Source organism: Phyllobates terribilis, unplaced genomic scaffold, assembly GCF_046119375.1.
Source record: "Phyllobates terribilis strain yellow unplaced genomic scaffold, ASM4611937v1 Scaffold_2__4_contigs__length_985480577, whole genome shotgun sequence".
Taxonomy (NCBI): Eukaryota; Metazoa; Chordata; class Amphibia; order Anura; family Dendrobatidae; genus Phyllobates; species Phyllobates terribilis.
The window spans coordinates 854524305-854548785 of NW_027362762.1; the positions used below are offsets into that span (position 1 = coordinate 854524305).

Below are 24481 nucleotides of genomic sequence, written 5' to 3' on the forward strand. Positions count from 1 at the left end.
AGAGAAAGAAAGAGAAAGAAAGAGAAAGAAAGAGAAGAAAGAGAAAGAAGAGAGAAAGAAAGAAGAAAAGAAAGAAAGAGAGAAAGAAAAAAAGAAAAAGAAAGAAAGAGAAAGAAAGAAAGAGAGAGAGAAAGAGAGAAAGAAAGAAAGAAAGAAAGAAAGAAAGAAAGAAAGAAAGAAAGAAAGAAAGAAAGAAAGAAAGAAAGAAAGAAAGAAAGAAAGAAAGAAAGAAAGAAAGAGATACAATCACATTTTGACCTGATGGCAAGTTTTCTTATCATTTCATACCAGGAGTATTTGGTATCCCACAAGGACTCTCCAAAATGTTAGAAAAGGGGAAGAACAAACTTGAATTGTGACAAATGTCTTCAGGGTGTAAGCTTTATTAATAAAACGCATGTATATTAAAAAGACGCATACCCAGAGAGAAGCCATCTTTGTGAACCAGCCACACTTTCTCAGTCTCATACCAATTCTGCTCTGCAGAGATCTGCTCCTCGGTCTTCGCCTTAAAAAAATAAAAAGAAGACAATGTCATTTAGATTGGATTGCACTGGGTAGGTGGGCCGCCTCCGGGTAGGTGGGCCGCCTCCGAGGTGAAGCCATCATCAGTCGTGATCCTATAAGGTTGGGTTAATGCATGAGAGGGGGGGAAACAAAAAAGGACAAACACAGAACATATCACAATCTATAAAACAAACATCACTGCACACAAAAAAAGCATAAAAACAAAAGCGTCAAAATGTGACCTGATAAAGAATATTACATTTCAGCCGTTGTAAAATTCTGATACACCATTATTCCTCGAATACTCCCGGTTAGTATGCTGACACTTCTTTAAAACCATATAACTTTTTTGTGACAAAGCAAAAAATGAAAGTCTGTCAGCACAAAATGACTGTTCAAACCTAGCAAAGGTGCTCGATGCACCCTTGGTGTGGCCAGCAGTTCAGTCCACCGTCCCAGCTACTTGTTTTCCATCGATTTCCACCCTCATCTCATCACTTCTCTGGCTCCTGTAAATCCATACTGTCAACCAAGGAGGAAAAGTGGAAAACAAGTAGGTGGGTTGGATACCCTGAACTGCTTGACCAGGCCAAGTGCTAGGTTTGAACAGTCATTTTGTGCTCCCTTTAACTTCACGCCCAGCTCACAAAGAAGAGCGATTTAAAGCTACAAGAACCCATAGATCACCAAATTGACAATTATCCAATAGATGCATGAAAAAAGAAAAGAACCTAGAAAAACAAGCAGCAGCGAGGACGTCATGTGAGCATTTTAATAAAACAAATGAAACAAGGTGAAAAATCACACAAACAACATGACAGCAGGTGGTCCATAAGGGAAGGAAACAGCATTTCCCATGCTCGGAGAATAATACTAATAACATTGTGGTGGAGAAGGAGATTTACCATGTGGAATACCTGCACAACGCTTTGTTCTTCTACATACCCCTAATTCTCATCTTCACTATGGTCATCATTCAGGTGAGTAATGTGTCCTTTTTTGTTTATTTTCTTCTTTTAGCTGGATATTCCTCAACAGTAATATAAATAATTTAAGAACATCCTTATTTCTATTTAAAAGAATGAGTCGTCAGAAAATGGTCTATTGCTGAAATCAGGTTTTTAGGTTAAAAAATTTTTTTTTTAAATAAAGTTTTAAAATGAAACTTTTCAACAGTCTCATTATCATCACAGGCAGGGTTAAAATGAAAGATAACAAGTCTATACTCAGCTGATAACACATTACAATAGGTGATGTCAGGAATGACCCTGCTCCTCTCTCTTCACAATGACACAGATTAGAGTATGCTCAGATTGCCCAACAGGAAGGAGAAGTTTTAAATTAGGTCTAGTGGCCAATGGGGTGATTTTCGATGTAGACGGCAATAGGAAAAGAAAAAAAAGAAAAATTACCAAAAAGGTTTAAAGATATTAGACATAACATTAGGTCTTTTCCCTATAGATCTTAAACAATAGGTCTTTTTCAGAAGACACGCTCCTGTTAAAAAGGGCATGCGAAAAAGGTAATAGCAATATACTGACATTTTAACATGTTGGTGGGTGAAAAAAATCAAAATAAAATAATGGCAATAATGGTGGCCACTAAGGGATGTATAGGGATGTAGTTCTCCATCCTCATACATTGCTTAGTTCGGACTTCTGCTGGAGTGAATTTCAGTAAGTTGATCACTAGGGTGACGGGTATCGGATCCCCACCAGTCTCATACAGATAGGTCATCAATACGTCAGCCCTATATAGCCCTCTAATATTACATAAGAATTGTGATTTTATTCCATATGGTAATTTTCAGCAGTAGCAAGACCTTAAATAGTTTTAAAAGGAGTCTGTCATCCACAAAATTCTATTTAAACTAATCATATCGTCATACAGGGGACATAGTCCCTATGATAATAATGCCTGTAGTGTAGTTTCCTCATGCAGTAAATGAGCTTTATTTATTATGCAGCTGAGGCCGTGTGTAAGCATAGACACCGACACTGCAGGACTCAAGTGCACACTGTCTGTGCAGGAGACAAGTGAGCACAGGAGAGAGGAAAGTCTGCTTCACCCGCTGGGTTTCTGCAGTATCAGGGTGTGAGTGCATACAAGGTGAAGTTTTCAACTCAGGCAGCGTTTGCTCTGGCCAAGTGAGTGCTGTCAATCTACATAGGGGAAGGCAGCAAGGGATGGTAAATGAGATGTGGAATGGTGCATTTGACGCTTGGCCACACCAAGGGTGCACCATACACCCTCATTTTCATAACGAATAAAAAAAATTGTGCACAAGGAAGTCAGAGTGAATTACACTACAGGCATTATTTCTATATAGGCCAAGTCCCATATAAGACAATCGGATTAATTTAAATTGAGATTTGGGGGTGACTGAACACCCTTAAAAGTTTATTTTGTTCCACTTTACCACCATCATGATACTCGGCTTTTTAAAAGCTTTATGATCATGATTTTAGAAAAACAGTTTAATACTTGACAATGTTCTAAACATGCCACTGATGCATGCAGATTACCTCCTACTGGTCATGAACACCTGTGACAAGTCATGCAGTCCATGGTGTAATCATTGAGGGTATTCAATGATTGATTGATTGATGCCACCAGCAAGATCTGACATCACAGAAGTACTCCTGATATGTCCTGCTGTACCGTCAAGCACAGTGAAGCAAGGTGTACGTGACTTGGCTTCATTTGTGCACTCTGTATGCACCAAGTCTCCTCGATTCAGTCTTGCAGCACCCAAAATATACAGATAAAGAAGGATCAAATACACCCAGCTCCACTGCGCATACTCCGGAAGATGAGTGGTCTTCTAGGAGAATATCTGCAACGCTGGAGCATCTTTGCAACATCAAACACACAAAAAAGAGCCACGATTACCACCTAGACTGCTTGATTTGTTACGGGGACTGGACCACCCAGAAGGCTGAAAAATAAGTATAGTAATTTACATAAATGGGATGCATGATTAAAATGACATTATTTAGTATCTTAAACCATGCTGATAAGGTGGCAAAAAGCTGATTAAAGGTGGTTGTGGTCAAGCAAGGTAAATCCAACTGATGGGTTCTCCTTGGGCTGCACCATCTTGGCTCTATTCAGTGCCCAGTATGGAAGCACCATGATCAGACCATCACAAGGGACGGAGAATGAGAGGGAAGATGTGAAAGCGAACCTGCCATCATGAATTGCATATATTAAGACAAACCACACACAAAAATCCACATCACAGCAAATCACCAGCCAACCTGAGGCAGAGCAGTGGGCGAGCTCAGAGGTAAAGTGGAGGCTTCTTCAGTGGCACCCTGAGAGGCCGACTGGCAGGAAGGAGGAAAGCAAGGTCTAATTAGTGGCTACCACTACCACATGGCCAGTCATGTAGTCAGAGACAAGTAGAAGTCGCTATACTTCTCACACTACATGAGCAAATAAATACCTTACAAAACTCCTAGAAATCGTGTGCGTGCTCCGATGTTCCAAAATGAACAAGTCAATAGAATGGATCATTTTGATGACGTTACTCAAAAATCAAAAACACCATGAGCGCAATCACAGGACTTATATTACACTCCACAGCAGAATTTAAGATAAGCCCAGTGATTGTACCCATAGTACTTTTCATTGACTTTTTAAGTCTGACTAGCTTGTTCAAAGTGCTGATTCAGGACTTTTTAAAAAACTTTTTTTTTTTGCAGATGTGCTCACCTCCTATTTAAGGTTTGAGATAATATTTCTGGTTATTGAACAAAGCAGTTGTTGGCCCTTTAGGCCCAGTTCACACATCTCATTTTAAAAGGGTACTTGTTATTATATTCATATTATCCAAACCAAGGGCAGCAGGAACCAGGGCCTGGCTGCGCAATTACAGCCAGTTAGGTCTTGTTCTGCAATGCTGTGCCACTTCAGATAAGTTTGAAAAGCCAATCAGGGACCATAGGGAAAGACCTGACTAGTCCAAAGTGGTCCCTGGCCGGTTTCTAGCCGCTGTATACATAAAGAGAGACCTTTCAAATCAACTGGGTCGGTTCGGCAATAAGTTAGCCGTGGTCTGCACAAGACAAGTCTCATTTCTTCCTATGGTCTCCAGCTGACTTTCCAAACTATGTTTCTATGAAACATTTGTGAGGCAGCTACGGGACATATAGTTTATGGGAGGTGTGTGTCACAGAGATGGTTGTCATCTGTGATATAATCCTGGAGTTTTTCTCTAGAGCACATAGCACTAAGAGGATTGTTTGGTTCATCCGGGACCAGGTTAAGGGCAGCCATGAGAGATGGGCGGGTCTGGCTGCCCATATACCTCATCTCTGGGTGTGGTTAGGAGGTTAAAATGGAGTCCTTTGTTTGACACATGGTCCGTGTATGGAGGGAGAAGGCCTCCTGTGTGTTGGTGTCTCCAGACTGAGCCAGTGTACTGGATGCTACCCAGCCTGTGTGCCCACAGGACTGGCTATAAAGAGACTTTGTCTAAAGGACTGTTTACTTTGTTTAGCCTGCACTAAAGGCTGTTTGTTTTCCTTTTGCTTATGCTGTAATAAATAGAACACACACATTTAAATGAAAACGCTTCCAGTTTGCCTCCCCACGCACCCAAGTGAGTAGAACCCCTACACACTGTAGCGTTCCAGAGAAAAACACCCCTGGCTGCAATGAATCTAATGAAAAGTACCATATAAAGTGGACCGGTCAGCAGGGTTTTGTCTTTTAACTAAAGATATGGCTGTAATGGCAATAAGAAAGCTTAAGTATCACTGTAATCTGCTTCTATGGGTGAAAAAAAAAACACTACAAAAAAGAAAGAAAGAATTGACATGCTGCAGTTTTCAAATTCATAAGATATCTGAAGTCTCATAGCTTTTGCTGGTACTGTAAAAAGCAGCTTTTAATTTGCAAAAAAAAAGCATCAAAAACGCAACATGTGAACATAGTGTAAATATGTTTCGGCAGCCGAAATAATAAATTGACTGTACTCTAGGTATTCAATATCAGATTAGCTGCGGGTGCATTGAGGACTGGCACAATGTTTAGCCCTATTGCCATTCACTTGGCATTTCTGTTTAAATAGATGACGTACCAATTCTTTCTGTTGCAGATTTTTTTTTATCCATACAAAAATGTTCCTGTGCATATGAACAGAATTGCAGAAACTCTAGTCACATGCATAAGTTGATGATTGCGAAGTAGATTTCACAAGGATTTATGCATAGAATTCATGCTAAAATTCATGTGAAATCCAACAAGTGTACATGGGGCTTACATGCAAGATCCTTTTTACACAGATACATAAATTGGGAAAGAGCACTTGCTTACAAATTATAAATCGGTCTAAGGTTATGTTCACACACGTTGGGTTTTTCAGCGTATTTTGCTGCAGATTTTTATGCAAAAATTCAGCTGCATTTTGCAGCACCAGCAAAGTCTATGAGAAACCAGAATTCTCTGTTCACACATCTTGGTTTTTTTTTTGCTGCGTATTTTGTGCCTTGGTTGGGTTTTTGGAAACTAGAGAATGTCACTTCTTTCAGCGTTTTTTCACCCATAGGAAATAATGGGTGGTGAAAAAAAACGCTGTAAAAACGCACCAAAAAAACGCAGGTAAATTTTTTCAGGGTTTTTGATGGCAAAAGAGAATGGGGTTCTTTTATTTTCAACAGACAATAACGTACATGCATAAAAAGAGACAGAAGGACAGTGAAAAAAAACGCTGGAAAAAAAAGCACAAAAAACGCAGCAAAACCTGCGTTTTAGACGCAGCTGATTTCCTGCCAGAGATCAGTTTTGCTGCAGATTTCTGACGTAAAAAAAACACAAGTGGGAACATAGCCTGAACAAGTTGGCAATCACCTGACGAATGAGCAAAACGCTCATCAGTCAGGTGAGACAATTATTACGCTTAAAAATATTAGTTCTCGGCTGCACATGATCCTGTGTAAACAAACAGGACATGTGCTGCCAAGAATGTGAAGTTCTATGCACACAGAATGATCGTATATACAGGATATTGAATGACTGCTGACAGGCGTGCATGAAGCAGACAGTCAGTCATTTAACATCTGCAGTCGCCCATCTAAATGGGCCCTTAGGACAATCAACAATTGGAAACCCAGCTTTAATATTTTATCTAGACCTATGTCTAGCACGGTTCTAGTACACCCATAGGCAAGGAATTCACAAAAAAAGTAGTATTTGCAAACTGCATTATTACGAGCAGTAGAGCGTCTCCAGAACAAATTTATATAATCTCTGGAAACTCCAGTAAAACTATATTCAACAGCTGAAGAGCCGCATCATTCAATGGGAATACTGGACAGCATGCCCGCAGTGGAGAAAATAACGACATAACCTTCCATGGATGAGGATTGTAACTACTATACATAAAGTACAATGGTTTCCCAAGCTCAATATCAATCTAAGAGCAAGAATCACAAAAGGGTGGGCGGCACTAAAAGGGTGGGCGGCACTAAAAGGGTGGGCGGCACTAAAAGGGTGGGCGGCACTAAAAGGGTGGGCGGCACTAAAAGGGTGGGCGGCACTAAAAGGGTGGGCGGCACTAAAAGGGTGGGCGGCACTAAAAGGGTGGGCGGCACTAAAAGGGTGGGCGGCACTAAAAGGGTGGGCGGCACCAGGTGAGCATGCAGTAATAAAAGGAGGAGGGATACTGAATCACAGAGCTGAGACATTATGACCACCAGCTAATATTTCAGATGTTTAGGAGACCTTTTTTTTTTTTTTTGCAAATCATGCCACAAATTGCAAACTGACGATGCATGCAGAACATCCATCTGGGGTGAGGTTGCCCACATGCACAGGGAGATGTGGAGGACAGTGGGGTTAGTTATGGAGGAAGGAGATGTGAATAGAGCCTTACACTCCAGCATGACACACGCGCACAGACACCAGCCCAGATGTGGATAGAAGACGAGGCTGGGTCGGCAGAGAGATCCTGTGTGCAGGGGTACAGTACCTGGCTCAGTGGAGAGGAAGCAGAGGCTGCTGGTTCCAGCTATGGCAGCATGAAAATGAAAGAGCAAACTATCAGAGAAACAATCAGAAAAAAAAAAAGCAGCAGACACATAAAGAAAAGAAATCACCGGCGAACAAGAGAGCAGCAGTGCATAGCAGAATGTGTTCACTGACGGCATCATACAAGTATGGTACCGACACTCGCCTCCAGTCATTCTCACATTAAGCATTGTGAGTAGTGAGGTGAAGCCAAGCGATGATCCGCCGGCCATGATCCAATCTAATGTGCACATCATATAACCGAACACTTCAATGATCTATACATGAAAAATGCCATCTTCACTGCACACACAAAGCAAAATTGTTAGTAAGAAACCGAACGTATGTTTGTTTTATTCTCCCTCCACAGGTCCAGCGCTGAGTCTCTGAGCTCAGTGATTGGCTGCAGCGCTGTGGACATCCAAAAAACAACCAACACCAGGGCAGTGGCGGAAACCTAGCATTAAACCCGTTGAGGGTGAGTAAACCAGGGCGCGGAGAGGTTTGTTTTTGGGGATACAGTTTTCTCACTATATAAATTGCAAACCTTACTGAATAAATCTTAGACCAGATTAGGCTGGTGTACTTACTTTGGAAATTCATGTAAGAAAGACTGAACAATACATTTTTTAAAAGTTTCTCTGCCCAATATAGGTTTGCAGCGTTTACTAAAATTCTCATTTATATGAAATTTTAGTAAATTTTAGTAAACTCATTTATATGAGAATTTTACAGATATGGATTTAATATTTTTTATTTATTTTGTTTTTATAAGAAAACAATATAAAACACAACATAAGTACATAAACATTACACAAACTACCAATTGGTCATAAAAAGAAAGAGGACCTGCAGCCAGATCAAAAGTGGCCAAAGCTTAATTTACGATAATTCCACTGCTCACCTAAGAGTTCCATTTTTTCGTCTTTTTCTTTTTTAAACCCACCATATGGTTCCAGAGATATAGTCCTTTTCATTAAAAGTAATGTTTATGGTCTTCACCAGGGGGAGGCGCTCACAGGATACTCTGGGGCGTGTCTTTAGATAGATCTACATTGTTAACCTGAGAGCCACATCCCCTTTTTAAGACCATAAAAATTTGTTGTAAATTAAAAGGCCCATATCCCTGCAACTTTATGGCAGATGTAGAAAGAAAAATTGAATATTCAGGGGAGCAGCAGGCATAAAATAAATAGCAAAAACTGTCCACTGGTGACCGATCCGCTTTAAATCCATTCTAGCTATACTTGATTTGTCCTGGATTTTACAAGCTGGTGTCAGATCCACTTTAAACACTAATACATTGAAACAGTTAACACAAGCGCTACTAGGATGACAACCATCTTAGGATAAGTGTTTGTTAATGTTACTTAGCAGAAAAAAATAAATGCACCATCAGGAGAAAAAAAACACCAGACATTAAAGAAGCGCTCCCATGAAAGGTTTTATCCTAATATATTGCAGTCATAATTTTATATAGCACTGTGTTTTTACAATTGCTCATCTTGCTTTTCTACCCAGGTAATTCTTCTCTTTTCTCCGCTTTATGCAGAAATACAAAGTCTCATGTCCCTGCATTTATCATTCCCCTCTTTAACTCCTGACCCAGCTGCTCCCTCCTCACCCTGCCAGGGACTTTGCAGTGATCATGACTCATACAGGGAAAATTGACCTCCTGTTTCTACATGGAGCTTAGAAGGATTCAGCTAGTCTGTTTAATCACGTGACCTCATAGACCTAATGGAAAAGGGAAGAATTAACTGGATAGAAAGGCAAAATGAGCAATTGTAAGTATACAGTGCTATATAATATGATGACTGCACTATATTAAGAGGATAACAACTAGATGGGAGGTGTACTTATTTAAAGTTATTCTCCTGACCCCCACCCCCCCAAAAGAGAAGAAAATACATGCAAGAAGATTAGTCATTCCACATCCAGCGCGGACACGTTATTGCATTTTGTGGTTGTTACTTTCTCCATTAAAATCATTAAAGAAAAAAAAAACATGCATGAATTGGCTATATACAGTTATATGAAAAAGTTTGGGCACCCCTATTAATCTTAAGCTTAATGTTTTATAAAAATTGGTGTTTTTGCAACAGCTATTTCAGTTTGATATATGTAATAACTGTTGGACACAGTAATGTTTCTGCCTTGAAATGAGGTTTATTGTACTAACAGAAAATGTGCAATCTGCATTCAAACAAAATTTGACAGGTGCATAAGTATGGGCACCGTTATAATTTTCTTGTTTTAAATACTCCTACCTACTTTTTACTGACTTACTAAAGCCCTTTTTTTGGTTTTGTAACCTCATTGAGCTTTGAACTTCATAGCCAGGTATATGCAATCATGAGAAAAGCTACTTAAAGTGGCCACTTGCAAGTTGTTCTCCTGTTTGAATCTCCTCTGAAGAGTGGCATCATGGGCTCCTCAAAACAACTGTCAAATGATCTGAAAACAAAGATTATTCAACATAGTTGTTCAGGGGAAGGATAGGTTAAATCGCTGAGACAGCTTTTTGTGTCAGTTTCCACTGTGAGGAACATCATAAGGAAATGGAAGAACACAGGGACAGTTCTTGTTAAGGCCAGAAGTGGCAGGCCAAGAAAAACATCAGAAAGGCAGAGAAGAAGAATGGTGAGATCAGTCAAGGACAATCCTCAGACCACCTCCAGAGAGCTGCAGCATCAACTTGCTGCAGATGGTGTCACTGTGCATCGGTCAACTATACAACGCACTTTGCACAAGGAGAAGCTGTATGGGAGAGTGATGCGAAAGAAGCCGTTTCTGTAAGCACGCCACAAACAGAGTCGGCTGAGGTATGCAAAAGCACATTTGGAGAAGCCAATTTCTTTTTGGAAGAAGGTCCTGTGGACTGATGAAACCAAGATTGAGTTGCTTGGTCATACAAAAAGGCATTATGCATGGCGGCAAAAAAACACAGCATTCCAAGAAAAACACTTGCTACCCACAGTAAAATTTGGTGGAGGTTCCATCATGCTTTGGGGCTGTGTGGCCAATGCCGGCACCGGGAATCTTGTTAAAGTTGAGGGACGCATGGATTCCACTCAGTATCAGCAGATTCTTGACAATAATGTTCAAGAATCAGTGACAAAGTTGAAGTTACGCAGGGGATGGATCTTTCAGCAAGACAATGATCCAAAACACCGCTCCAAATCTACTCAGGCATGCATGCAGAGGAACAATTACAATGTTCTGGAATGGCCATCCCAGTCCCCAGACCTGAATATCATTGAACATCTGTGGGATCATTTGAAGAGGGCTGTCCATGCTCGGCAACCATCAAACTTAACTGAACTGGAATTGTTTTGTAAAGAGGAATGGTCAAAAATACCTTCATCCAGGATCCAGGAAATCATTAAAAGCTACAGGAAGCGACTAGAGGCTGTTATTTTTGCAAAAGGAGGATCTACTAAATATTAATGTCACTTTTCTGGTGAGGTGCCCATACTTATGCACCTGTCAAATTTTGTTTGAATGCAGATTGCACATTTTCTGTTAGTACAATAAACCTCATTTCAAGGCAGAAACATTACTGTGTCCAACAGTTATTACATATATCAAACTGAAATAGCTGTTGCAAAAACACCAATTTTTATAAAACATTAAGCTTAAGATTAATAGGGGTGCCCAAATTTTTTCATATATCTATCTCTCTATATCTATATAGATATATATCTATCTCTATCTCTCTATCTCTCTATATCTATCTCTCTATATCTATATAGATATCTATCTATATAGATATCTATCTATATAGATAGATAGATATAGATAGATAGATAGATATAGATAGATAGATAGATAGATATAGATAGATAGATAGATATAGATAGATAGATATAGATAGATATATAGATATAGATAGATATATAGATAGATATATAGATATAGATAGATATATAGATATAGATAGATCTAATTAATTTATTTTTATATACGTATAAATATATAAATTTAGCAGGGGATGAAAAGATGGCTCCACCAAATTCTTCAACGCTTTAATGTCTGCATTGCAAATATACAAGGAATGATCAATGATGAACAGTCAAGCTTTTTGTCTACAGAAAAACTAATAGACGCTCTTCAGAAAAAAATACGACATCAGAAATACATGTCATGGCAAATCCGTGGCTGGCCACTCACACAACTAGTTCTTTGCCAACAAATAATTCCCCTTTCACATTTTCTTTATTCAACACAGACCCACCACCAAGGGAAAGCAATTGGGCTCAGAAAGGTACAAGAAAGGGGCAGGAAGTTTACGGCACTCCAATTATGAAACTACAACTCTCAGCATTTCCTGACGGACATGTTGGGAATTGTAGTTTCGCAGCAGCTGGAGTGTTGTAGGTTGCTGATCCCTGGTATAAAGCTCCGTGTTCAGACTGAATCAAGATTAAAGGGGCTGTACAACTTCCTTCCAGACACTGGTCATGGACTAGTGAATTCTGCTAGGGCTACTGTCAGTGTTTTATATATTAGAATTAAGCAAATTAGCTTCAAAAAGCTACAGGCAGAAGCTGAGACAGAGAGATGACCAAGCACAAAGAAACATGGAGTAACCCAAGAACAAAAACTTTATTTACAGATGCCATGAAGATCCTCTCCAGACGTTTCTGGGCCTCCTCTGGTGGAATCTGCTGGGATACGGGGCTTGTAGCCTAAAGGTCAAATGTGCATAAATTATTTGTATATTTAAAAGTGAGAACAACCCAACTATATACAGCGTACGCCAGCTGTCATCAGGACAATGCAACACAATAAGAAAAGTCCTAGGTCCCATTACTATGTCAGATCCTGATCTTCAGGTGACCCAACCTTTCATAGATGCTTGCATCTGACAAGAGGCTCGTGTAACATCATGTGATGACAGGACAAGCATAGGCTGCTTACAACCGAATACATATTGTGCATGAACATGCCCTGTCTATTCCTGAAAAGTTCTCGCACAAGCTGCAATTAACATGGAGACGTCTGGTAAATCACTACATTGGGATTCTGCACTTGTTTGTAAAGTTAAAGTTCCACGACAAACACAAGATTACAAAACATGTTTTCTACGTGAAAGTGGACACATTTGTAATAATGGCAAAATATGTTGTACAAACTAATATTGAAAGAGTTTTTTCTGTAACTAGAAAAACAATCATGAAGCAGACCCATGTAAAACAGAAGCTGGCAGGTACAGCAGTGTCCTGAGTATATACTGGAGATCGCACACGTGAAGGTAGAGAAGAGGATAAATCATGCTAAAAGCCGGCCTTAAAAGGGTTGTCCGGTCAAAGCAAATCATCTATCCACAGGATAGGTGATCACTTATTGATCTGTGGGGGTTTGCCCACTGGGACCAGTACCGATCAGCAGAGTAGAAAAACTTTTTATCAGTGTAATGGTGTGTTCCAGTATTTTTTTTTTGCTGAGTTTTTTAGAGCAGAAATCAAAGTTCTTGAGGAGGATTTTTGGAGAGTTTTCAATCCAAAAACTCAGAAAAAAGACTCGGAACAAACCCTTAGAACGAAGCAACAATGTACGTGCCCTACCACCACTCCATTTATTCTTAATGGGAGTGGCGAAAAAAATGAATAAAAAGGTGGTCGAACGTGTGCAATGCTGCGCCATTGTAGCAGGGATAAAAAGGTCTGATTGCAGAAGCTTGGAGCCCACTGGTCAAGAAGTTATCACCTATCCTGTGGATAGATAACTTGACTTCACTAGATAACCGCTTTAAGCATGTGAGGAAACTATTTTCCAGACCCCTTCTCCCATAGAATCACCACTTTCACCAACATTTTTTCCTCATTTCTATAGGACACTTATTCTAAAAATGACACAATAAGAAAGTGTTTTATGGACAATATTTTGTAGACAAGAGCTGACGAAAAATGTAATGTGCGTCAAATTTTAGATCAAAGAAAAATCAAGATCACAATAAGTCTACTGGCGCAGGATGGGTTTTTAAAGAGAATTGTCAATTTTGAAATCAAAGTCCCAACAACACACAGATTCCATCTATTAACCATACATCCTCAGCCATACTATCTTCATGTTGACCACTGATATTTCCAGAACACTTAAACCTTTACCATTTATGAGGCTTTTCACATTAACATCTACAATTTAGTTCCAGTCTATAAGAACACCGTTTCTATTGCCGCCTATAGATAGTTACCCTGTAGTCAATGACCATCCCATTAAAATGGCTTGAAACAAGATTAGGAGTGTAAGTAAAAATGGAAACATTCATCTGTTGATCGCACTGTTTTCGTTCTTGTTCCTCTTCAGTAGAAAGGTGGGTACTAGTTTGCTAGCTAGAATACTTACCCATTGCTGCCTTCTCTAGTTTCTAGAGTCACTATGGTCCACTTCTGAACCATATGACTACATCTCTGATTTGCTTGCCAGCTCACTCAGTGGACAGTTCGTGCTATCCCAAATGAAGGTCTGTGAGCATATTTAGAAAGTGACTTTCAATCCACAAAAAAAAAAAACACTTGAGTGAGCCAGCCACAACTGTGTTCACATGGTGCAGAAGAGGAACGGAGCTGTGCTGTAAACAGGAGAAGGCAGCAACGACCAAGTACTTTAATGAATATACTGTGCATGTATTACTGAGGTCTTATAGAGGGGGTAAATAAAAAAAAAAAAAAAAAAACAGAAAAAAACAAGCCAGAGTTATCTTTTAAAGCAGGTCTTTCATAAACCACCACCCTGCTCTTTACTGTTGAGGGGCAAGAATTCTGCAATAGCAGTCAAGAGATTGTCTTTGGTTTGGTCGATGGCTCTAGTAATGTTTCAAGACATGAATACTTTGAACATTTACCAATTTACTAGAAAGATCATTTTCTTCTTTCTGTAGTAAAGCTCATTTGTATACTTTCCCCAAGAAGCAAGACCTGTAAACCCACTGCACGTAAAGGCCAACACCTTCCAAAAGCCACAAGAACATTTCAAAGCTTCTTAAAAAAATATGGAGGCAAGGCTATTGACTTTTGATGCACTAGGTAAATTAACCAACATATCTCAACCAGAAGTCCTGAGGTATCAGTAAAAACACACCTTGCTTGCGATTCCTTTTTCTTGAGTGCCCAGGGTAAACTTAGACTTCTGAGATCTGGGCGGTGCAATGCCCTTCTTCAGAGGTTGCTGAGCGGAGGTGGGAAAATTATTGAAAACCAAAAAGTTCACTCTGCTGCTATGAAACACATAGCGGCCAAGCACAGCCGGCAAATTGTTTGTGCCCTTTTTTTCTACTACCATTGCTACTTTAGGTTGAAAGCTCAATTTTGTATTGATGAAATCTCAAGAGGAGCAAACTATAGTTTTTTTCTGTTAGCAGCCAAAGCACAAACCTAACATGGACACAGGGTCAAGGCCACCGCCTCACAGCTACTTTTTAAAAGAGAACTCAGAAAACACATACATTGTCGAAAAGCATAAAAGAAAATGGTCTATTTGAGTCATGCACAATCACTATAAAAAAAAGTTAATATATTAGAACAAAGTAGAACTCCCCACAGGTCACATGCATGGTTAGTTCTGGTCATCCAAATTGGGGAAGCCTTTAAGGTGGGTGGATTGTGTTGCTCATGCACACACATATATACCTCAGGTGTAAATCCTCTAGATGGTTTTTGTGGCATTTTGTTGGACAGGTCAGGAGTAATTGCTTTTGAGGGTATGTCCACGATCTTCTCTTCCATGGAGGCAGGTGGGCTGGGACTGATGGACTTCTCACTTGCTTTTTCTGCAGGTGGAGTTGGTGAAGCCACTTTTTCAGGTGCAGGCTCTGCTTTCTTCTCAGGCAGCTTAAATCTTTGTCTATGTTCTTTCATTTTACCCCTGGTCATAAGGCTTGTAAGGCCCACTGAAATGTCATCCTTCTCTTTTTTAGCCTCGGCTTTAGGCATGGCGGGTGCCTTTGGAATGGGAGACTGTGGTTGACTTTTTTCCTGTGCTTGGACAGGTGCATTTTGGCTTCCTGTATCCTCCTGTGGAATGACTTTTCTAACCATCTTTCTTACCACTTTCACCACTTTCTTTTTGGTACCAACTTCCTCGGAACCAGTCTCTGTGGTCATGGACTTTTGAATTCCAGCTCTCTGCATGGCATTAGCCAGATTTTCATCACCGTTCTGCACCGGTTCTGGGCTGGTAACTCGCACAGGGCCTGGTAATCTTTCCGGACTCTTCACCCTAAATGGACTTTGTCTTGGCTCTGGGCTTTTTGCTCTCAATGGGTTTTGGGAGAACAAGTTCATTGGAGATGATGGATTGCTTAAAGGCTGCTCTCCCTCATTCTCTGAGTTTTCAGACTACATTTTGAACATAGAAATAATATAAAAAGAAAAGCAATTTTTGTATTCCGATACAAATCTCAGAATTGACAAAAACATCCTTACAAGAGTGTCCAAACTCTGACCTATCATTCAAAAGATCACTTACTTGGGGACCCAGAAATAAAGGTCTCGGACCTACTTAGACGAATCCTATAGTTCATGCCAAGCCTAATATCATGTGTCAGGTTCCTCTAGATTCTCTATCTAAAGTCTATGATTACTGCTAGATAACATCACATGTTAAGAAGATGTATTATTTTACGCAGTTGACCATAAAAAGATCAAAACAGCACTGCTTGGATGCAGGGCTGTGGAGTCTGAGTCGTGGAGTCTAAATGGACCGACTCCAACTCCTAAAATATATAATAAATTGGGTACAGTCGTTCAATGCAGTTTGTGGGGAATATTTTTTCATAAGAATTTGGGAAAGTTATGAAATGTCCTATAAATGTCTGTCCTATTCCTGATCTAAGGGTCTAGACTTTTAGCTGAGATGAATCTGTGCTACAGTAAATTTATCACTTAAACATGAGCCATGTATGAGGGAGTCATGGAATCAAAGTTGGAGTCGGTGTCATGGAAATTGAGGAGTCGGAGTTGGAGGTTTGGCTTACCGACTCCACAGCCCTGCTCAGATGTGCTTTGCAAATCATAATCCTCAGAAAAATGGCAGGAATTTTTGGATCCCAGGTAAGTAAAGTTTTTGAAGGTGGGAAGTATTTACCTAAACTTATATTGGACACTACTATTATTCTAGTTACACATCTATATAGTTGCAAGATCGTTACATTTATACACACGCATATATTTTTTTACATTTTAAGCTTATGGTGGTCTCTATGAAGAAATGCAATGCTCACAGTTTGAAAAGTGCCATGGTCTATCAAAACACGGACAAGGTACAATATCTATTATATAGTATGGTGGGTATATTTTATTCTGCAACTATCCTTTCATTTGCTGTCTGTAAAAGGCTCCCTTTAGATCCCACTTCCAAATTTTCTCATACATGTTCTATCTGGATAGAATACATGTTCATTACAGTCCATGGGCTTGTTCACAAGTCCGACTGCCCACAGAAAAAAAATAAGAAACAGTACATGGATGGTATCTGTGTGACATTCAACTGCGCTATTTTTCACAATAACCAAGTAGGAGAGGCTTGGAAAAAAAAAATCTGCACACGAGAAAAACCACGGAGCAAAAATTCTAAACAAATTTTTGCTGTATTTTGTCAAAACCAAAAACTAACAGATGTCTAAAACTGGCCTTACTCATAGGACTACAGAAACCATAGACAGTCGGCACCTGCAGTCTGTGTTCCTCCCTACCCATATGGCCCGATGCATAAAACAAGGCGACTGTTCATGAAATTAGACCTATGGTTTCAGTGTTCACGTGCAGAGAACTGCTGTAAAAGCAGCCGACGAGCCTGTCACTATACAGCTGCAGTGCAGGGCTGGGTGCATGATATATAGCAGAGCTTTCCAAAGAACCCACAAACCCAACGAGGACCCAAACAGCAGCCTAATACGGCCATCACCATAGGTATTGGCTAGCAGCTGCCCCAGCTGTCACTATAATAAAGCCGGATGACCACCACCACCACCTGATCCATCTATTAGGCACTTATTCCATCATCCCTCCCAAAATGGTTCCCGGTCATACACTATAAAAGCGTTATTTACAGTGCAGATCATTGTATTACCAGCCCCCATAGTTCTAAGCCATAAAGGCAATGATATTTTAATACAACTCCTCCATACCTTTCAGGTTTCTGATTGTCCACTGCACAGAAAAACCCTATGTATATAGGGTGCGAGAGCCGGCGATCAATAGGAGAGGAGAATGCAATGCTTTGTCCAGATCTTGCCTCTAAAAGGACGGCTCTGCAGCAGCGAATGGTGGGATGGGAGCGGTGATAGAAATCTGCTGACATTATATATTTCACAGATCTGTACTGACCCAACAACTTAAGTAATGGCAGTAGAAAGTTATCAGCGAGCGTTCTGCTCTCTGCGGACTTGTTGCTATTTAAAGCCAACCGAGGTCTGAAATCATTTTATATGTATAGCAGCAATTATCCCAGCAGACGTACTGGATGCCTCCCAAGAGAACAACCAGCCGCTGCACTATTCCCACTATTATTGCACTTGTGAACTGATGTGAAGGCCGGACTCATGGTGCACAATGAAAACCATTATACAAAGCTATTGTCAGGCCGTGACTGTAACGGAAATTGACGGAAACCTCCTATAGGGTCGAGCATTGCCAAACTCATTGCCATGTGGTGGGTGCTCCTGTCCCAGTGCAGTACATTTACTTTATATACTAAAGTTGCCCGTGCACGTTAGCAGATCAACCACCAGACTCGCCAACTTCAATTCCGCTATCTCATGTCTGTAGTGACCTCCCAAGTCTTCTCCGACCGATGAAGTGAGAAGGAGAAGTCCTATATATTTAGTACTCAATCCTTCTGTTCTTAGGGGAATCGCCAGAGGTGAACATGGTGGAGAAGAAGGTACAGACTGGGAGGAAGAACTGACGGACAAGCAACCATTAGCCCAGGTCTAGATTAAAAGTTATCACTAGTGTTGAATGAAAGTGCTTGGATAACGTGCTATCCGAGCATGCTCGAGTGTTATTCGAGTATCTTGGGTGTGCTCTGCTAATAGATTTGTCTCCCTGCGGCTGTATATTTTGTGGAGATAGACACCGCATCAAGGGAAAATGGCCGACTGCTTTAGTGCCTATGGATGAAGAATGAGATGTTCTATAAGCTCCTGAAGGTGTAATATGTGGATGTCCCAATACCTGTCCATATAGTGAATATACACTTATAGGGCTGACAGCATGGAAAGAGGAGAGGGTAGGAAAAGACATGGTCGGCTGTACAACATATGTACTGAGATTTCCATTCTAACAATTTCCTGGCACTAGTTATTGAAGGAAAATCAGCCTTAGGGCTCATACCCATATGTGAGAAAAAACAACGTTCCGATATCTGGACTGAAAAAACGGATGAGTGTCATGCAAGTGCATGGGGTCCCCCATTTTAATAGCCAGTAAAGGCTAAGTATACAGTGGCGGTCTGATATTAGTAGCCTGGGAAGCTCCGTGGGTATTACCCACTTCCCAGGCTAAAAACATCTGCCCCAGCTGTCTGCTTAACCTTTGCTAGAGAATAAAATTACGGGGGACACAATACCATTTCTTTCTTTATTTTTTTTTATTATTTTAATTCTTTAATTTAACAATAAATGACAAGTACAGTAAGCAACTCCGTCACTGTACTAATTATATATGTCACCGACATGTTTCTATCTAACTATTCTGTGTGTGTATAGCTATTCTCTCTATTCTATATTGTCGGGTATCACTGTGTTTTAACTGTATGCGGCTGATGAATTGTCGGGTTTCAAGGAGAAGGTGCATGAAAGTCAGACGGCACTCACTTGGTCCAAGTGCCGTGTGATTTTTTTCATGCACCCATTGACTAACATTGGTGAGTCTCGTCAGATAGGCGGCCACACGCAGCATGCTGCGATTTTTTTTCACAGTCCGATTTCAGCTGAGAAAAAAAAATCGCAGATGAGATGTCACTCATCGATTAACATTAGCCCGAGTGGAATCCGATGTTTTATCAGATTGCACTCGTCCATTTTCCTCACATATGAGTATGAGCCCTTAAAGAGCAAACTCCAACTCTAAGGATGCTTTCACATTGCGTTCAGGCACCAGTTCAGTGGCCCCATTGGGGCCTACATCCGAACCTCTCGCAAAACGGGATTCAGACATATATGCGCCGATGGAGCCATAGACTGTAATGGTGCCGACAGAGCGAACGTGGGCTCTAACATACATCATTTTCAGGAGTGTACGCCTACTGGAGGCGGACAGACACAGCAGGTGTATACATCCAAAAATGATGCATGACAGAGCCTCCGTTCACTCTGCCAGCACCATTATAGTCTATGGCCCCGTCGAAGAATATATCCAAATCCTGTTTTACTGGAGGAATTTGGATGGAAGCCCTGACAGGGCCAAAGAACGGGTGCCTCAACGCAATGTGAAAGCACCCTAACAAGTGAAATACTAACCACACACATCTTCTCAGTAAGGCCGCATCCATTTTTCTCACGTACAAGAAAGTTTAGACTGATCAAATTCTGATCCAAATATTCGGAGTGTCTGTCATCAGTTTTCCTCATGTGTGGAGAAGAAAAGAAGAAAAAGAAAAGCTTCTGCACCTTCTCCTATATCATAGTCCATGAAAATTGAACTGCACTCGGATGTCATCCGAATGCAATATGATTGTTTTCACGGACCCATAGACTTAAATTGACGATTTTAATCCGACACTCGGATCCAAATCGGACCGGTCTCCGTGATAAATGATGGACATGTGAATGAACCCATAGATTATGTTAGCTATGAGTGCTATCCATAAAACCCAGACAGCCAGACTGAACCGTGAAAGCCTTAGTATTTGGGGTGGGGGAGGGGGGAAGGAATTTTAAGAAAGTTGTGAACATCCGCAGAACACAAAACCCAGTTTGTTTAAAACTAATATATCAATAAATGTGATCAGAAAAATGTATAGGTTTAAGGGACACTAGACCTATTGACATCGAGTTTAGGTCCAGCATGGCTGCAGTGCTGCCTCTAAAATGACCTTCATGAAAGGAAACAGTTGAGCCCCATAAGAGCAAATACGTTTTCCCTGCCATCAGTGGGTTAATCACGGGCGTCATCTTGGAAGCACTTGTGGAATAACAGGAGACTTTGGCAATTTTCAAACCGCATTGCATCACATTTTCCAAAATGGTTTTATGAAAACCTGAATTATTCCAAACCAATTGTCTTAAAGGCAAACTGAGCACATAAGGGACCGTGCCGGGGAACATACTGTGCCAGAAACTCTCCAGCACTTTGATGTCCCAGAGAACGTTCTCACACAGGGGGTTCTTCGGCATTCATGGTTTGACCTTGAGAAAGTTCTTTGCCACTCTGTGATTATACCTGATTATTCATGCTACATATACAAGATATGCTACAAAGTGAAATAAAAAGGTCTTCTCACAGAGATGCCACAAATCAAAGAAACCATTCCATGTTATATTATGTAACACGTTGGTACCCATCACTTTGGGTCATCTGCCCCGGTGATGAAATCAATGTGCTACTACATAAGGCCACATTTGTCTACAGCCCACAGACTCATGCATCACACTTACAGCTCCATTCTGGCTTCCATTTTTTTTCTTTGATAAAGGTTTATCTTCATCTTTAACCTAAAGTTTTAAAATAGGAGCAGGGTGGAAAGTCACTTCTCAAATGCAAAAAAAAAAAGTAAAAAAAATTAGAAAATGACAATCCTACAGCCTTCATGCAGAAGAAGCAGTCTAATAACCCAATAAATATCTAACAAAAACTAAAAAGGAGGAGCACGGAAAGAAAAGCCTGATGAAAGATATCAGTGCATGAATGAGGAAGATTGATTCAGTAACGACCTCCATACACATTAGACCAACATTGGGTGAACCCGCCATTGGCCAGCAGTCTAATGTGTATGGGGACCTCCAGACTCTCCTGTCGGATTTCCGATGGCCGATACTTTGGTTCTCAGGGAGAAAAGCCTCTGCCAGGGGAGTCTGACAGCAGCTCTCCCAGAGAACACAGGAGCACACGGCTGAGAAGAGGAATCCTGTGTACGGAGGACTCGGGAGAGATCGCTGCCGGACAAATGAGTATTCCGCCAACAAGGACAATAAAGGTCCCAGTATACATTAAATAGTAAAAAAAAACGTTGTGTATGGTGGTCTTACAACAGATAAGGATTAAGAGATTTGAGTTCAATGGTCCGATCTTTTTGTTCAGCAGGAGATAAACCGCTGCCAGATGATTCCATGTAAATTGTCAATTTTTGCCATTGTTTACATTTGAAAAAAAATCCACTATTCTATGTGAACATAGCCCAATATCACTGGGCACATAAATACTGATCTTGTCTAAGGGCACACTGTAAAGATTTTGGTAACTCTATATTAAACTAGCAAAAAAAAATAATAATAATAATAATGAGCTAAGGAATAGAACAAAGGTCTGATTAATCAAACAGTTCCCCCCAATAAAAGATGAACTTTATCACAATTAAAAGGACAAATATTACAAAAGTTCCTGATATATCCGAATAATGTTGGCCTGAGTGGTTTTGTTATCCACTACTAAGCCAAATACACTATAGGACTGAGTAGGTCAGGATACAGGGTAATAAAGGGACTCAATGCTTTCCCTAAAAGATGCCGGGACCGTGGAGGCTGGCACCCTAGATTTAAGCACACAAGATTGGCGCCCCACTCACCATCGTCTAGCCCTAACATTTTGATAACAAAAACACTCCGGCCAACATGATTTGGATATTTCAGGAACTTTTGTAATACTGGGGGAACAGTACTGTAATTCTACATTGGGTTATGTTCACACTGCATCTTTTTCTGGCGCTCAAAAACGTTCGCTTTTCAAGACAATGCTTTAGGAATTGCTTTTTTTCTCTGGAGTTTTGTAGACCTGAAGTGTCTTTAGCATTTTTTTGGTTGGGGGGTTTTCCTGAGCACTTTTTCAACGTTATTTTTCCTTTATTTTTTTTTTAACATTTTTTGGCCGATTCTTTTAACTTGTGTTTTTCAGATGTTTGTTAAATTCATTACAAAAAAAAAAAAAGAAACTTGTGTTTTTTGAAGATGACAAAATGCTCAAAAAGACACATGGGAATCTTCCGGGCATCTTTTTAGTTGTCCCATTAACTTCAATTGTATTGAGCTTATTCCTAGCAGAAAATGCCAGAAGATTGTACAGGTCATTTCTTTCAAAAGCTTCACGTCTTTGAAAACCTGAACATGTGAACTGCAAGTTGTTTTCCCATAGAAAATATTAGGACTGATTTATTTATTTTTTATTTTATTTTAGGCAATCTGCTCAAAAAAATGGGAGTAAAAAGACACAGTGTGAATATACCCCAACTATAAGTATATTTTAGGTCCGGAAAAAAATAAAAAATAAAAGCTTTAAATACTTTTGGAATAAGCTTCATATTAAGCCAATAAGTTCTGGGTCTGTCTGACATGGAACCAGTGATGAGGAAGGCGCTGTTTTTGGCTTTATTGCTCCCTCATACTTTACACTGCAGCTCTGCTTGTTCTGATTGGCTGCTGTGCATTAGCACACACCCAGCACATCCTTATGGAGAAACTGCTGCCGTTACTTAATAGATTTATTGTAAACTAAAATATTAGGTCAATGATTTTCAGTTTCTGGGTTTTTGTTGATCAGAGGAAACAATGACATCCTCCCCAGTTTCTTGCCATTATTAACAGGATATATACTGATGTTATATGAACTGGTCATCTCATAGCAATTCATCTTCCAAAATATCTACCTCCACTCAAGGCAAAAAAATGGGCACGTATAAAGGATTTGTGCAGCGCTGCCTTTTACCAATCTGACATCAGGTGTGGCGTGCCCCTGCTCCATGCCAACGGGAAAGAACATTTCTAAGGCTGGCAGGTCCCTAATTAATAGGACATGTACACATTACCTGCCTGGCATTGGATCAGGCAGAAGACCGGCTGCTGCACAAACCCTGCAAATTATCAAAAAATTGCCCCACTGGCTTATAAAAGCAGTTTCAGAAAAATAACAAAAAATAAGAAATAAGAAAAACATAAGAAAAGACATGCAGGGTTCTAGAACACTTCCCTTTTGCTCCCAGAAAGCAAAGCGTGAGGAGAATGCCATGGCGGGGCAGTCATGAGACGAAGGGTCCTACTCTGATCGTCTAAAGGAGAAACAGAAAGGATCAGAAATCTCAGTTATGGAAATGCCACAATGGCGCTTGGCACAGGCTGGACACGGACAGGGAGGCCGGGCACAAAGGACTGCAGACAAGTCATGTACGATTAAAGCAGCTATAAAACAAAGATGGTTATTACAAGACGTTTCCCCTACATTTATAAGGACCAGTCAGCTTTTTGGACAAGTCTGTTTTATCTGATAGTCTGGGCGTCACTAATAGGCTGTAAGCTGGAATTCTGTAACCGTGTGACTGAAGTCCTAAGGAAGCCTTATCTGTGTAAGGCTATGTTCACACATCATGATTTTTTCAGCATTTTTTTCTGCAGCAAAACCGGATCTCTTGCCAGGAGATTGTTCAGAATTTTTCTTGCTTTTTGGTGCGTTTTTTTTTTTTTTTTTTTCTTCCACTGTCCTTTTGTCTCTTTTATGCATGTACATAAAGTTCAGTGGGAAAAAAAAATGTCATTCAGGTTTTGGCACCAAAAAAAAAAAAAAAATGACGCTGAAAAATCTGACACCTCATTTACTTCCAATGGGTGAAAAAAAACACTGAAAGAAGTGACATGCTCTATTTTGCAAAAAAAAAAAACATGCAAAGCACAAAATCCTGAACAAAAAAAAAAACATGATGTGTGCAAGAGATTTCTGGAATCTCAGACTTTGCTGGTACTGCAAAACGCAGCTGAAAATTTGTATAAAAAAAACCCAATCAAAAAACGCTGAAAAAACCATGATGTGTG

General features: G+C 40.2%; 1 protein-coding gene across 19 annotated transcripts in view; it reads right to left on the reverse strand.

The window, feature by feature from the left end:
- MYO18A (myosin XVIIIA) overlaps window positions 1-24481 on the reverse strand; it is a 386801-nt gene that overhangs the window by 237990 nt on the left and 124330 nt on the right. For 4 of the 19 annotated variants that reach the window (XM_073667933.1, XM_073667931.1, XM_073667919.1 and 1 more), the window contains exons 3-4: window positions 7388-7522; window positions 421-508 (exon numbers count right to left, since the gene is read on the reverse strand). In XM_073667933.1, coding sequence (XP_073524034.1) covers window positions 421-508; window positions 7388-7522 — 223 coding nt within the window. Of the gene's footprint in view, window positions 1-420; window positions 509-3767; window positions 3837-7387; window positions 7523-12137; window positions 12213-14607; window positions 14695-15155; window positions 15864-21124; window positions 21181-23644; window positions 23725-24481 lie in introns of all 19 variants that reach the window. The other 15 variants (XM_073667936.1, XM_073667934.1, XM_073667922.1 and 12 more) reach the window with 9 other exon arrangements.